Source organism: Rhipicephalus microplus, chromosome 1 (genome assembly GCF_043290135.1).
Source record: "Rhipicephalus microplus isolate Deutch F79 chromosome 1, USDA_Rmic, whole genome shotgun sequence".
NCBI classification, from domain to species: domain Eukaryota; kingdom Metazoa; phylum Arthropoda; class Arachnida; order Ixodida; family Ixodidae; genus Rhipicephalus; species Rhipicephalus microplus.
Window position 1 is genome coordinate 6,563,549 of NC_134700.1, and position 14,606 is coordinate 6,578,154.

At 45.7% G+C, this 14,606-nt stretch overlaps 1 protein-coding gene across 12 annotated transcripts in view; it reads right to left on the reverse strand.

The window, feature by feature from the left end:
• The window catches only part of gwl (serine/threonine-protein kinase greatwall), a 517,662-nt gene that overhangs the window by 189,963 nt on the left and 313,093 nt on the right, over nt 1–14,606 (reverse strand). For all 12 annotated transcript variants that reach the window (XR_012884867.1, XR_012884871.1, XM_037429392.2 and 9 more), the window contains one exon: nt 13,316–13,409. Coding sequence is in view for 10 of the 12 variants with exons in the window: in XM_037429392.2 (XP_037285289.2) it covers nt 13,316–13,409 (94 nt within the window). In the remaining 2 variants the exon portion in view is untranslated. The remainder of the gene's footprint in view (nt 1–13,315; nt 13,410–14,606) is intronic.

Here is a 14,606-nt window from a genome sequence, read left to right on the forward strand (position 1 = left end):
TTTCTCTTTTTCATAGAAAGGGCTCGAGTTTTGTAATTATCGAGTGAGACAAGTCATAGAACGATTGGTGTTGGAAAGACATGGTTAAAAAGACTGTGAAGTGTTCGGAATGTGTGGTTGGTTTCAAAGTGAACCGAAGTGTAGAAGCGGAAGGAGAAGAGGCTGCCGCGAAGTGTAGGCAATGTGAGGTCGAGGAAAAAATGGAGAAAATGATGGTTACCAAGAGTGACATGCTGATGAGAATCACCGAGCTTGAGACTGCGTTTGCGACAGAGCAAGAGAAAACGAGGGCTATGGGAGAAAAGCTGAAGTCCGCCAAGGAAGCACTAGCCAAGGTAAAAAGAGGAGAGGCCTACGGAGAGAACAGTAGGGAACCGGCAACCGGAACTGCGGAGAAGAAAGAGCAAACAAGTTTGGAAAAAACAGGTTTAGCCGGTTCAATTGTCGCAAGGCCCAGCTTCAGCGAGGTAGTGGTGGGGCTGGGAGGGGACAAAGCAGCCGGCGTCACAGGTGCAAGTAACCCCCAGGTGCAGGACGCTCCAGCTGAAGAGTCACAGCATGTGATAATCGCCGGGGACTTGAATTTAAATCGATGCACAGAAGCCATCAAAGAGAGGGTAAGAGGTGACAAGAGGGTTGCAGTAGGGGCGTTCCCAGGACACAAGGTGGAAGCAGTCATGAGGCAAGCGAGCGCAAAACTCAAAACTACAGCTGATAGACGAAACCTCGTGATAATTTCAGGCGGTTTAAACGATGTCTTAAATGAAGATACAGAAGGACTAGCAACTACACTGGCGAAAGGCGTCGATGACATGCGCGCCACTTCTCCTGAGGTACAGGTAGCGATGTGCTCGATACCGGAGATACCGGTGCGTGATAGCAACCTGCAAAGAGCGGTTGTCAACGCAAACCAAGAGATATGACGGATGAGTCAAGAGAGAGGCTTTGAGGTGGTGGAAATAAACAGAGAGGTGCATAGGTGGGGTGGTTTTCAACGAGACAGAATTCATTTCGTTGGGCGCCTAAGTCATGAGGTGGGTTGGTGACTTGCAGGACGCGCAGTAGCTTTTTTGGGGGGCAAGCGAGCCCTTCGGGGTGCAGGATAGCTAGTAACGAGGAAAACAACCAGGGAGACTTTTTGACAGGTGGTATGGACAGATACAATTCCAAAGTGGCACCAGTATTTAAGATAGGTAGAGTCGGGGGCAGAAATAGACGTAGCCACGATTGCCGAGCCAATTCAGACATAGGGTATATTAACATGCAGGGGGGTAGGAACAGGCTGAAGTGGGAAGAGATAGAAGAACAGCTAAGGGAGGAGAGGCTGATGGTATACGGTTTTGTAGAAACACATCTCAGGAACATGGAACAACCTCCTAACAATGCGGACTACGCGTGGGAGTATTGTAATAGAACAGAAGGCAGCAGAAAGGGGGGTGGTATTGGGGCATTCATTCATAAAAGTACAGACTGGCAAAGAGTCATGCAGGAGTGCAAGGAACATTTATGGCTAAAAGGGAAAGTGGCAGGGAAAATGACACTCCTTGGTTTCGTGTACTTGTGGACAGGAGCAAAGGCTAGAGAGGAAAACCAGGCACCAGGCAATGGTAGAGTGTATATCAAAGGACATTCAGGACTTAGGAGGAGAGTGCGAGATAATTATACTAGGAGATATGAATGCACACATAGAAGATATACATGGGTATACCGACCCAACAGGCAAAATGATCATGGATATGTGTGAAAGGCTGGATTTGGTCATTTGCAACAGTAACGAGAAGTGTGAAGGGCAAATAACATAGGAGGTAGGAAGGCTGCAGTCGACGATAGATTATGCACTGATGTCACATAGGATGTATGATAAGCTCAGGGGAATGCAAATAGATGACAGCGGCTCCAGAAGTCTGGGTAGTGATCACAAACGTATCAAGCTAAGTTTTGGAAGAGCAGTGAAAGTGGGAAGGAGACAAGATGAGATCCTACAGGAAAATTTTTATTCAGAAAGGCAAATTGAAATAGGCACTAAACAAATTGAGAAAGTAATCACTGAGGATAATAAAACAGTATGGACATACACGAATCTAATTAGACTGTTTGAGCTAGAGCTTGCTAAGGCACGTGACAAGTCACCCGGAAAAGAAGACACAAACCCAAAAGTTGGTGGGATGAGGAAGTTAAGAGAGCCATAGCAAAACGTCAGGAAGCCTCTAGGGAACACAGACATTTTAAGCAGCGGGGTGAATCGACAGATGATGTTGAAAGAAAGTGGGAAAACTTTCTAAGCTGTAGAAGGGATGCATCCCTTCTGATCAATGAAAAGATTAGAAGAAAGGGAGCCCAATGGCTGGCAGAAGTACATAAAAAAGATAGAAAGGCAGCTGCGAAATTTTGGAACCATCTAAACACCCTAAGAAATGAGTTGAGCCTAGAGCAGAGGTTTATAACTACAGCTCGAGGTGCTAGGCTAGAAGGGGACGAAGCGTTTGAATATATAAGAACAAGGGTGACAGAAAAATTTCAACACAGAAGTGCTTTATGCACCACAATAGACAAGGATGAATCGAGTGGCGCAATGGCTCCATTTTCACAAGAAGAGTGGGAAAGGAGGAGAAAAGGATTCCTAGTAGTACATCAACAGGCCCAGATGGCATTCCAATTATGCTGATGAAGACATTAGGTCCGAAGTCTAAGCGGACTTTGAAGGAGGCAGTGAGCAAAATAATAATTGATGGAGAAGTTCCCGATGGATGGAAACTTAGCAGTATGAGCATGATCTATAAAGAAAAGAGGGACAAAGCTGACATAAACAACTACCGTCCTATAACAGTGACATCAGTGGTCTACAGGCTGGCGATGCAGATTATAAAGGAAAGACTGCAGGCATGGATAGAGGATAAGGGGTGCTGGGGGAACTGCAGAATGGGTTTCGGAAACACAGGAGGTTGAAAGACAATCTTTTCCCATTGATGCAGTGCATCGAAATAGCAGAGGAGAAGAGCAGGTAGTTTGCTGCACGCAGAAAATGAAGGAGTGATGCCATTATTGGTAGAAAAAGAAACAGATTTGAAGTATGTATTAAAAACATTTGCTATAGCTTCCATATTTGAGAAGGATTAGCCATCAAGAATGAACAATGAGGACATATACTATGCAACATAATCGAACACTAGGACCTGGATGGATTTTTTCGTAATGTAGCAAAGGCTTTGGTAAAGTATAGTAGTTGTCAGCCTCTTGATATTAGCTTCTATTTACTTTTCAATGCATTAACCCAAAAAGAATCATCATTACACTTGGGATGACAATACTTAAGTAAGCGCTTTATGCGACGAGTAAGATGAATTAGATCTCTTCGGTAGCATGGGTGGATTGGGTTCCACTTAATATATTTGCGTGGCACATACTTTAATAGGCATTATAACAAAACTTAAGAAGGAATGCATATACAATGCGAAACTCACTAGAACATTCAAATTTCTCAAAAGAAGTAGTCGAAGCGTCCAGTACAGAAGTGTCACCAACTTTAACAAAGTTCAAAACAATCTTCAAGACTTTGAGGAAAACACGCCAAGTTTGAGGCGACATAAACAGTGTTATGGCCAGAAAACCCTTCAACGACTTCACATTTTACACCGTGCGATAGAATCTCGCAGTCCTATAATGAACTTAGGCTACTGCTATCTCTTTTTCATCTTATCTGGTGAAACTGTAAAACGCTAGTGTATGAGAATACGGCTGCTTCCAGGAAAATAAGCAGGGTTCTTTAGTGACTGGGCCGGAGCTTTGTCAAGCCGCAGTACTGCGGCTTTTTTTCCGTCACCCCCATATTTCTCTATGAGAAATAAAAGTTGATTGATTGATTGATTGATTGATTGATATAATAGCGTGTAGAAGGGTCAACGAGCCGTTCGCTGATGCCTGCTGATGCCGCTAGCACGTGTTAGCACTCGCGACCATGTGCTTATATTCTAAATTCACAAATGCGGATCAAGCCACACAAGCCTAAGTATCCTTTCATACTCCTTCGTTCAGCAAAAGACTGACAGAGCGTCCTTTCCGATTAAAGGGCAATCGACGGTAGGCATCCCAGGCAGTGTCATATTATCGCATGAGCCCTCCTTGCAATGATAAGACATATATGCGATAGAAATGGGCAGCTTGTTTTATCTATGCTTCAGCAGTGTTCCTCGCTATAGCACTCATGAGAATTCATCTGCAGAACAGCATACTACCATCGTCATGGTTAGAACAGTGGCACCGACAGTGACGCCTGGCGGAAAGCCTTGGTGGCGGCATGAGAGAGAGGAGCGAGTCACTTTGGCAGGTGGCGGTTGGCTTGAACGATTGTCTATAGCAGAGGGTCTGCCGTAGACGACCCCGCGGGCCGTCTGCCGTGGGTCCTCGTGGCAAGTCAAGCGTTGGCGAAGCCGCTTTGTGTGTGTTCTTGTGTTTGTCATGTTGTTGAGTGTAGTGTAATATTGTGTAAGGTTATTTTGGCATGTTGATCACAATTAATATATATTAATCTGGCTGATGATATCGACTATTTAAATACAGTTAAATAAATGTGTGTTATTTGGTTTGTTCCAACCATGTCTACTGTGTCCATTCACTCCAAGAGCGTGGCGTTTTCTGTTGCAAGACCCCACACTGGCTGCCCAACGTGGAACTCTTGGAGCATCGGACTTCAGTTTTCGCGGTTCGGTACAAGTTTTTGTTTGTGACGGGGTACAGTCTGGGACATGCCTGGGACCTGCGCAACGGCCTGCGGTCCGGCACCCTCGTGAGTGCTGGTCACAACCAAAAGACGTGTAGGCGCGAGTGACGGTTTCTCGCACCGATGGCAATGATGCCGTTGCGGGACCGGTACTGAGGTGAAGTCGTGGAGCTGGACAATGCAGCAATGTCGACCAGCGGCGGTGTCGTCGTGCACGGACATTCTTTAGGAACATTTGTAGTCATCTTTTGTTAGCGCTTGTGTAGCCGATTTCTTTTTTTGTTCTTGTTTGGAATATGGTTTTAATCAAGGTTGAGAGGGTGCTAACAACCCTGTAAAGTTGTTTGCACATCGTGGCGCACGTATTTTGCGCATTTGCCGCAGTTAGGGTTCACAACTACCGAGAGGTAGGTAGGTGGCGTTGTGCTCGCGAGCGTTTATCACCCCCACCATCATCATCATGGTTAAAGCGGTAGCGTCGGCGAGGACGCCTGGCGGCAAGCCTGGGTGGTGACACGGGAGAGATGAGCGGGTCTGTTTGGCGGGTGGCGGTTGGTGGCGGCACGAACGACGTGAGCAAAAACAGGCGGCGCGCAGCTCTACCTGCGCCCCACGAGCCGGCGTTGCCACCATTTGGCCGCCACCAGCACATGCACTGGTGTGCTAGCGGTACGCCCCCGGTGCGCGGCACCGCTGGCCCTCATGGTGTTAGCGAAGCCGCCTTGTGTGTGTTGTTGTGTTTGTTATGTTTTTGAGTGTTGTGTAATACTATGTAAGGTTGCTTAGAGTATGAATCACAATTTGTATAATAATTCGGCTGACGATATTGTCATTCTAAAGGTTGTTAGATAAATGTGTGAGCTGTTTAGTTTGTTCCGACCATGTCTACTGTGCCCGTGTTCCAAAAGCGTGGTGCTCGCTCTCCACATGGAAACCCTCATGTTATGGAGAGCTGCGTAGTCTTCGCTCTAAAGAATTCATCTGTTGTGAGAATGAAATAATTCAGAGCCTTTTCCTTTGCTTTCATTCTCGATTACACTGGACTACACTCCCACTCTCTTTACTATAATTCTTAGAGGTTCTTCGACATTTATGTCTCTATAAAGCATGTGTGAGATGTGAGTGCTGCGTTTTTAGCCTACCAGGATTTTGAACTTCTCGGCTACACTCTTCTCATGTCCACTTGTGCAATTGAAAACTCATAAAATGTAGCGAAATCACAATTACATCGTGCATGAAAATCCAGCGAGATGCGAGGCATAACAGGTGTGGCGGGTGGCGAATGCATAGTAAAGCAGGGTAGAAAACAATTTTCAACTCGTATTTCTTGTAAATGGACCATGCATTTTAGAGTATGTGCCCTAATCATGCCGCATGAATCACTGTTCTGGCGATACGAAAGGCACTAAAAGAACGAGAAATGCCAAGAGAGAATAACATGCTCGACTGTGTATCTTCAGAAGCTGTTATAGGGTTCTGCATAGCGCATCCAAACACCAAAACAAAAGAGCAGTCACGACATCGCAGATGCCGCTCTCAGATATCTTAAAACTGCGAAAAAGCAGGTGAAGTGATGTATTTTATGCCCAGATTCCATGCTTAGGTAAAAATATGACAAACGGCGGCGTGCCGCAAAATATTGTCCAGCGGCGGCGGCACGAACGCCGTGAGCAAAAACGTGCGGCACCGGCAGTGCGGCGCGCAGCTCTACCTGCACCCCACGAGCTGGCGGTGCAACCATTTTGCCGCCGCCAGCACATGCGCGGGTGTGCCCCCCCCCCTCTTCACTTGAAACCGAAATAAAAAAAAAAAAACTACTTTCACTTTCACTTTATTTCCTTAAAGACCCCACAGGGGGAGTGTTACATAAGGGGTGGGTTGTACAACAAAGATACAAAAGCCACAGGTTAACATTGCAGATGCATTGACACACTTTGAATAAAACGTGATGGACAGGTGATTGAAACAACATCGTGGGGAAGGTCATTCCATTCTTTGGCGGCGCGGCAGAGAAATGATGCAGAAAATGTTGAGGTGCCAGATCGGGGTCGGAAGACTTGAAGTGGATGGCCAGTGCGGGGAGAAATGCGTGCGGTGGGAGCGATGTAAGGTGGTTGGTGGAGTGAGCTGTGATACAACTTGTGGTACAGTGACAACGTAGCAATTCTGCGGCGAAGGGAAAGACTTAATAGACCGGATTCATTTTTAAGGGATGAAACACTGACATCGTAAGAATAAGAAGAATGAATGAAGCGAGCGGCACAATTTTGAACTGCTTCGATAGCGTTAATCAGATAAACTTGATGAGGGCTCCAGATGGGTGATGCGTATTCTAGTTTGGACCGGATTAGCGACTGATAGGCCACAAGACGAACGTGATACGGTGAGTGACGTAGGTGACGTTTTAGAAATCCCAATGATCGGTTGGCTGATGAAATCATGTTAGTGATATGCGTTCGCCAGGAAAGATCAGGGGTTAATGTTACACCAAGATACTTATAGGATACGGCTGTTTAGACTGGCATGTCAGCAATTTCATAGGAAAATTGGAGTGGGTTTTTGCGGCGGTGGAAGGAAACTAATTTGCATTTGTTAGGATTAAGGGTCATAAGCCAATGGTCACACCAGTTTAATACTTCATTAAGGTCATTCTGTAGTGCTGCTTGATCAAAAGTGTTGATTATTTTGCGGTAGATGACACAATCATCTGCAAACATACGAAGGTTGCAGGATAAATTGTTAGGTAAGTCGTTAATGTAGATTAGGAACAAAAGCGGGCCAAGGACAGATCCCTGTGGCACTCCAGACCTAACAGGAAGCCAGTTAGATTTGACGTTGTTAACGAAAACAAACTGAGAGCGGTTAGTCAGAAATTGAGAAATCAAATTAAGAAGTTCAGCTGGTAGATTTATTTGAGAAAGTTTTTTTAGTAGGCGCTGGTGTGGAACTTTGTCGAAAGCTTTAGTGAAGTCAAGAAAAATAGTATCAGTTTGGAGGTTACCATCGAGGTTAGCATGCAGGTCGTGAAGCAAAAGGGCTAGTTGGGTTTCGCATGAGCGGCCTTTTCGAAATCCGTGTTGAGAGGAATGAAAGAAATTGTTAGAATCAAGAAAATGCATGACATGAGTGTATATGACATGTTCCATGAGTTTGCAACACACGCTGGTTAATGATATGGGGCGATAATTTAACGGGCAGTCTCTTTTACCTGTCTTGTGAACCGGAATGACCTCCCCGCACTTCCAGTCGAGAGGCAGAATACCTGAGGAAAGTGACTGGGAAAACAGCAAAAACAAAAACTCGGCTGATATGTGCTTTGTGTTCTTTAACAGCTTGGATGTAATTTCGTCGGTACCCGCCGAGGATGACAGTTTCATTTTTTCTATTAAAGACAGGATACCATTGAAACCTATGTTAAAGGGTGGCATTTCAGGCAGATTAACAGGGACTAATTCTGTTTCAACGGGGTCAGATTCATTCGTAAACACTGACGAAAAGGCGGCATTGAATATATTGGCACATTCTGAACAACTTAATTCTTGACCAGTAACATTAGTAAGGGTGATGGGGGGCGTGTTAGGAGGGTTTATTATTTGCCAGAAACGCTTCGGTGAATCAGCAAGAATTTTCGAAGTTCCGTATGAAAAAATGAGTGCTTGGCGTTGCGCACTTCACTTGAATATGCTTTCTCGGCAACCTTGTATTTTTCCCATGCAGAATCAGTGTTTTTATTCTTCGCAGCCCGAAAGAGGCGTTTCTTCTTATTTTCCAGCCTTTTTAATGTTTTAGTAAACCAAGGTTTTTGGCGGGTAGGACGAAAGCTTATTTTAGGGATAAATTGGTCAGCTAGCTGGTTTAACTTGTTTTTGAAGATTAACCAGTTATCGTTAATGGGTCGCTCCCAGAAACCATCACGGAACGTCGGAAGAAAACTTCAAGTTCTCGAGTGATGGCCGCGTAGTTACCCTTGTCATATAACCTAATAGTTTTAGTGCAGGCTTGGCGCATTTGAGGAACGAAGGTAAAATTAGCGTGAATGACCTTATGGTCACTTATTTCATCAAGATATGTTATAGAAGAAAGGCTCTCAGGATCAGTTGTTAAGATTAGGTCAAGAATGTTAGCAGTATCTCGAGTAACACGTGTAGGTTGTGTTATCAACTGAGTGAGATTAAAGTTGAGGCAAACATCAAGGAAATCATTGGCCTCCTTTGCATTGGGTGCAGATGAAGTTAGATTACACCAATCAATGTTAGGAAAATTGAAGTCCCCCAGGAGGAGGACGTGAGCATTTGGGTATTTGGTCGTAAGTTCGGCTAAAATACCATTAAGCTGGCGCGCGAAATCCGGACTACTTTTGGGAGGCCTATAACAAACACCTAATAGTACGGACAGTGGTACGGAACGAAAAAGCAACCACAATATTTCTAAGTCGGAATCAATGTTTATAAGGGAGCATGAAAGTTGTTCGTTAGTAGCAATCAGGACGCCGCCGCCCCGGGTGCCGGGACGATCTTTTCGAGAAAGATTAAAGTGAGGCAAGTCGGTCAAAATTTCGCTGTTGGTGACGTCAGAAGTCAACCACGTCTCAGTTAGTATAAGTAGGCTGCTGTTAGATGAAGATACAAGGTCGGACATGTGGTCGCGTTTGGAAAGATAGCTACGTATGTTGGTGAAAATGACCGAAAAAGAAAGATTGGCTTTGTGACCAAAGACGGGACAATTAGAAGATCTGGGGCGTGAAGGCAACTGCTACGAGCTTTCTTCTACATTTTCAGTTGCCTCGTTAAATACGTATCGTTCGGAGCCCATAAAAAGGGTCTTATACCGTAAAAGGAAGGGATCTGATTTTACTTTAGCCAGTAGGTGCTTCCGTGCATTCCGGACCCGATGCGACAAATCCTCCCCGATGCTAAAATCTGTATGTTTAAGCTGGGGGCCCTTAGCAAGGACGGCTTCCTTGGTTTTGAAGGATGTAAACTGCACTATAATACGCCGACACCGGCCTTGCGAGTGGCGGCCAAGACGGTGGACACGCTCGACATCCTTGGATTCGACAGTTATTTTTAGGTGGTCCCTGCAAAACCCAGTAATACGCTCCTCAGACTGCGCATACGTTTCGGATGGCTTGTCGTCCGCTAGGCCGTAAAACAACAAGTTGTTTCGTCTGGAACGATTCTCCGCGTCGTCCAGCTGAGCCTCTAGTACAGAGACCTGGGTAGCTGTCTGGGAGGTGGCGGTGGCCATGGCGTCAAGATCGGATCGGAGTGTATCGACACTACTGTAGTGAGATTCTAGACTGTCGATTCTCTTGCCAAGTTCAGAAATGGCTTTATCAGTGGTAGAGAGCTGGCTTTTTAGGATTTGTACATCGCTAATGAGCTAGGATTGACCGGAAGACAAGCTTTTTCAGTAATTATTTGCTCTAGGGTGGTCGGACCAAGGTTAGTTTCAATATCTCCACCCAACAGCAACAGCAGAGAAAACACAATGTTCATACAATCAAAAATAATGCAAACACAGCACTGGGGGCTCGGTAGCTGAACAAGGCATCGGTTGCTTGTTTTTTTAGCAAAAATACAGTGATGATTACTGACCTGCATCACGAACAGAAGTGGATTAGACTGCGTCGTGGCACAGCCACCGAGCCCACAGAGCGCGGCCGGCTGGTGGGGGGGATTTATACGCCGTGCGCTTGTTGAAGTCGATGACGGTGAAGCTGTGAGAGCTCTTTCGAGCGTCCAGTTTCCGAACTGCAGCGTCGATAGGGCAGTGGTGGCCAATGCTGGAAGTAGGCGCCAGCCATCTGCGTTGACAGACCTTGACGGGAAAGGGTTGCTCGCATCGATGCATGATACCGGGCCCAGAAGAACGGGTACGAGCACGCAGCTGATAGCGCGTACGAAATCCTGCATCACGAACAGAAGTGGATTAGACTGCGTCGTGGCACAGCCACCGAGCCCACAGATCGCGGCCGGCTGGTGGGGGGGATTTATACGCCGTGCGCTTGTTGAAGTCGATGACGGTGAAACTGTGAGAGCTCTTTCGAGCGTCCAGTTTCCGGACTGCAGCGTCGATAGGGCAGTGGTGGCCAATGCTGGAAGTAGGCGCCAGTCATCTGCGTTGACGGACCTTGACGGGAAAGGGTTGCTCGCATCGATGCATGATACCGGGCCCAGAAGAACGGGTACGAGCATGCAGCTGATAGCGCGTACGAAATCCTGCATCACGAACAGAAGTGGATTAGACTGCGTCGTGGCACAGCCACCGAGCCCACCCACTTTTGCGCATTGGCAGTGCCACGCTTTTAGTTAGTGTCGTAGGGCCACGCTGCATATGGAGGGCACTTTACCGAATAGTTTTCCGCAGTATCCGTGTCTGTGCTTGTATCGTGAGCTCTTCGTTTTCGACGCCGGGCGCCCGTGCATAGTTTCACTGCGCACGCATGCTGTGGCCCGCGGCGAAAGCAATTAAATCGGCAGTCTTCGCTGGTTCTTTGCTATCGCCGCTGCGCTGTCAGTCACTGTATATGTATACGTGTGTGTGTGTGTGTGTGTGTGTGTGTGTGTGTGTATACATATATGCAAACTCAAGAAAGAAGGCGCTGACGCGCTTATCTCCTACACGTATTACACCCCGCGAAGGGGGGGTAGATCTTTCTGTGCACATGCTTATCCTTCGGTCTGGACAATCGCATGCCTTTGACCGTAACGATTGCATTTAGTTGCCGGGCACACAAAGATCACTTCGCTCACTGGGCAGGTGCCGTTTGAGAAAAGAGCGCGCTTTTCAAACACAACGAAGAAACAACTAGGGCACTTGTTAGTTTGCACTCATATTTATAGCCGTGGTCCCATTTCGTGCCTTGTTTTTGCTTAAACAGCGCATTAGGTGTCAAGCGGTAAACATTGTTAGTCCCTCTTGTCCTGTGTATGTTGTTTTCGCGCATCATTTGTGCATGAGCAGCACACTGCATGTTTCGATCTGCTTGCCGTTGTCAGAGTTACATTCCAATTTGTTGCTATGGCATTCATTGCATGTTTCGTCCTTGCGGCGAAACTGTGACTCTTTTTAATTTCAGATAACCGTATCGTCGCCATTCAGGGAATGTGAGATAAGGCACTGATGGAAACTCTTCGAGACCACAGTGACGACGGATCTTCGGAGGTGGACTCGTCACGCACTTCCGTTTCGCGCCACACCGCGAGTTGGCAGGCTGGTAGCTTTTGCGATTAGCTGATTAGTTCTGGCAACATGACGGTGCATTGAATGGAACACAATGCAATGAACGCGATAACAAAAATTGTAATGTTATAAGAAGTAAGGCTGGCAGCCAACTCTTTCCGATCCGATTTCGCGAAACTCCTACAAAACGCTGGTGTAAGCAAATACGGTTACTCCAGAGAGAAGTGCCCTTTTCACAGAGTCTTTCCGCATTGAAAGCGCACTGGTATACTTGTTGAGATAGCGAACACACCAGTGATCGTGACCGCCCTTAAAATCCAAGTTCATTAGTGCTACTCGAGCGATACCCCCCCCCCCTCCCGGAGTTGTTTCATGCTCATTCATGATTTGATTGATTGATTGATTTGTGGGGTTTAACGTCCCAAAACCACTGCTCATTCATGCTCATTCAAGACGAGTGGTTTACTTTGCTTGAGCATTCGATGGCAGTTCCAACACGTGGGAGATGATATCTTATGCACTTTCCAGGCAATACGGATGGGCCAACTCATCTGGTGTCTGCTTCAGCAGTGCTCACGCGCTTTTACCCACTCGTGAATGTTATGATGCACAAGGGCATGTTATCAATTTGGACTTGTTACAGAACACGATGGCGATGACAAAAATCTGCTGAAAGTGCCCACACAATCGCTATCACAATAATAACACAGTTTTTCAATATAAAATAAGTATCAGCTCTGCCTTCAGTCCTCCTTTTGTTTATTTGCGCATATACTTTCCGAATTTCCGTACCGAACCTCCATATAACGAAATTTTCTTTATAACAAATTTTTCCGCCAATTTATCAATTTCGTTATATCCAGGTTTAACTGTTGCAGTTTTCAGTTTCCGAGCAGATTAGATACCTCAGAAGGACAACGACGAGCTGCTGAGCGGGATGCGTGTGGACTGCAGCAGTGTTGTACGCATTTGTTCGCAAATACATCCTGTTCATATACTTTCTTCCATGTAACAATATTTTCATGCTACTGGCATATTATTTGCTTCCTAGTATTCCTGTGAGAGGTCCCAGTCCAGACTCATATCTCCTCAGAATTGCAATGTTAGGTGATACAATATGTAACTTTTTATTCTCCTTTTGACACTTCTGCATGATGTTGATGTGCCTCTATTTTTTTTTCCACACTTTCTTCATTTTTTATTTCATTTTTTGCTTTCATTTTCTTGTGTTCTTCAAATAGAACTTTCAGTTGAGAGCCAGCGCTCGTATGTATCCCTTCCATTTTCTGCCTCCGTCGATCTCATGCTTTGACCAAAAATGCACAGCTAGTGTGAATCATATCCCATGAATTCTCTCTGAAAATGGTTATTCATTCATGATCGTAATTCCAGGCATGTTGAACAGCACCTCACCCAGGGGGCTCGATGAGGGCCGCTTCATGGAACCACCAGCAGAGCAGGAACCTCGGGGAAGACGCCGTCGTGCTGATCGCTGCGGCGGCTCAGTCTGCACAAGATGAATCAGAAACAGGGGCCATTGCAAGACCTTCAAGAACTTATGAATCAAGGACTCGACAACTAGCCAAAACAAGATTTCTGTTGCGCACACACCGAGGTTGCAAAAAGTGCTTTGCATAACACTACTACAGTGTTATGCAAGATATCGTTCCCTTTTGTGTTTTCAGCCATCACCAAATGGTGCTAGCACTGTGGAAGCTACCAAAACATACCACACGCCTACTGGCAAGCTATCAAGAAGTACCTCATTTTGCTCATAGCTTTCTCGTTTGCCTGGCTCCAATAGGTACTGCTATAATTATTATGAGACCAGAACAGTTGTCGGAAGTCGTAGGTTAAATGAAAATGTCGTACACTTTGAAATAATTTCTGCTTTTCATTGCTTTTCATTGCTTTTCAGACATGGATGCCTATTTTACAAAAGTACATATCAAGTCCCTGACGTATTTTGATCCATGTACGACCACAAGCTTGCCGTTAACTGGACTAAAAAAATATATATACTCGTAATATGACACTCAAATGTGCACTCAACAATAAAAATATCTCTCTTTTATTCACATTTTTCATGTGCATGTTTTTCTACACGTGTTGGCGGTGGAAGCAGGCATAGCTGCAATCTGTCAATACCACTATCGGGGTAACATGAATATGTGGAAGCTCCATAGCTACTGCCGAAATTGACAGTCCCCAACTATAGCACTAGCACTATTTTTCTGGTAGCTCACAATGATGCTCCTGGAACTGCTGCTGTGGCTTAAAAAAGTGCACCGTTCTCAAATACAGTGGCTCACGCTGTATGGTCTGAACCAGTGAAAATAAACTTTACTCTGATGAACTAAAAATACACTTCACCTTGTTTCACACGTAAGAATGTTAGAAAAATGGAAGTCACTTCTTTTGTCAACCACTACCATATCATCATCATCAGCCTGACTACGCCCACTGCTGGACCAAGTCTTATTCAATGTTCCATCGATTGACTCGGTCCTGTGCCTTCTACTGCCACTTATCTCATCGGCCCACATAACCTTCTGCCTCCCTATCACGCATTTGCTTTCTCTGGGAATCCAGTCAGTTACCCTTAATGACCAGCGGTTATCCTGCCAACACTATAGCCCGTACCATGTCCATTTATTCTTCTTGATCTCAACTACAATATCCTGAAGCCCGGCTTGTTCCCTGA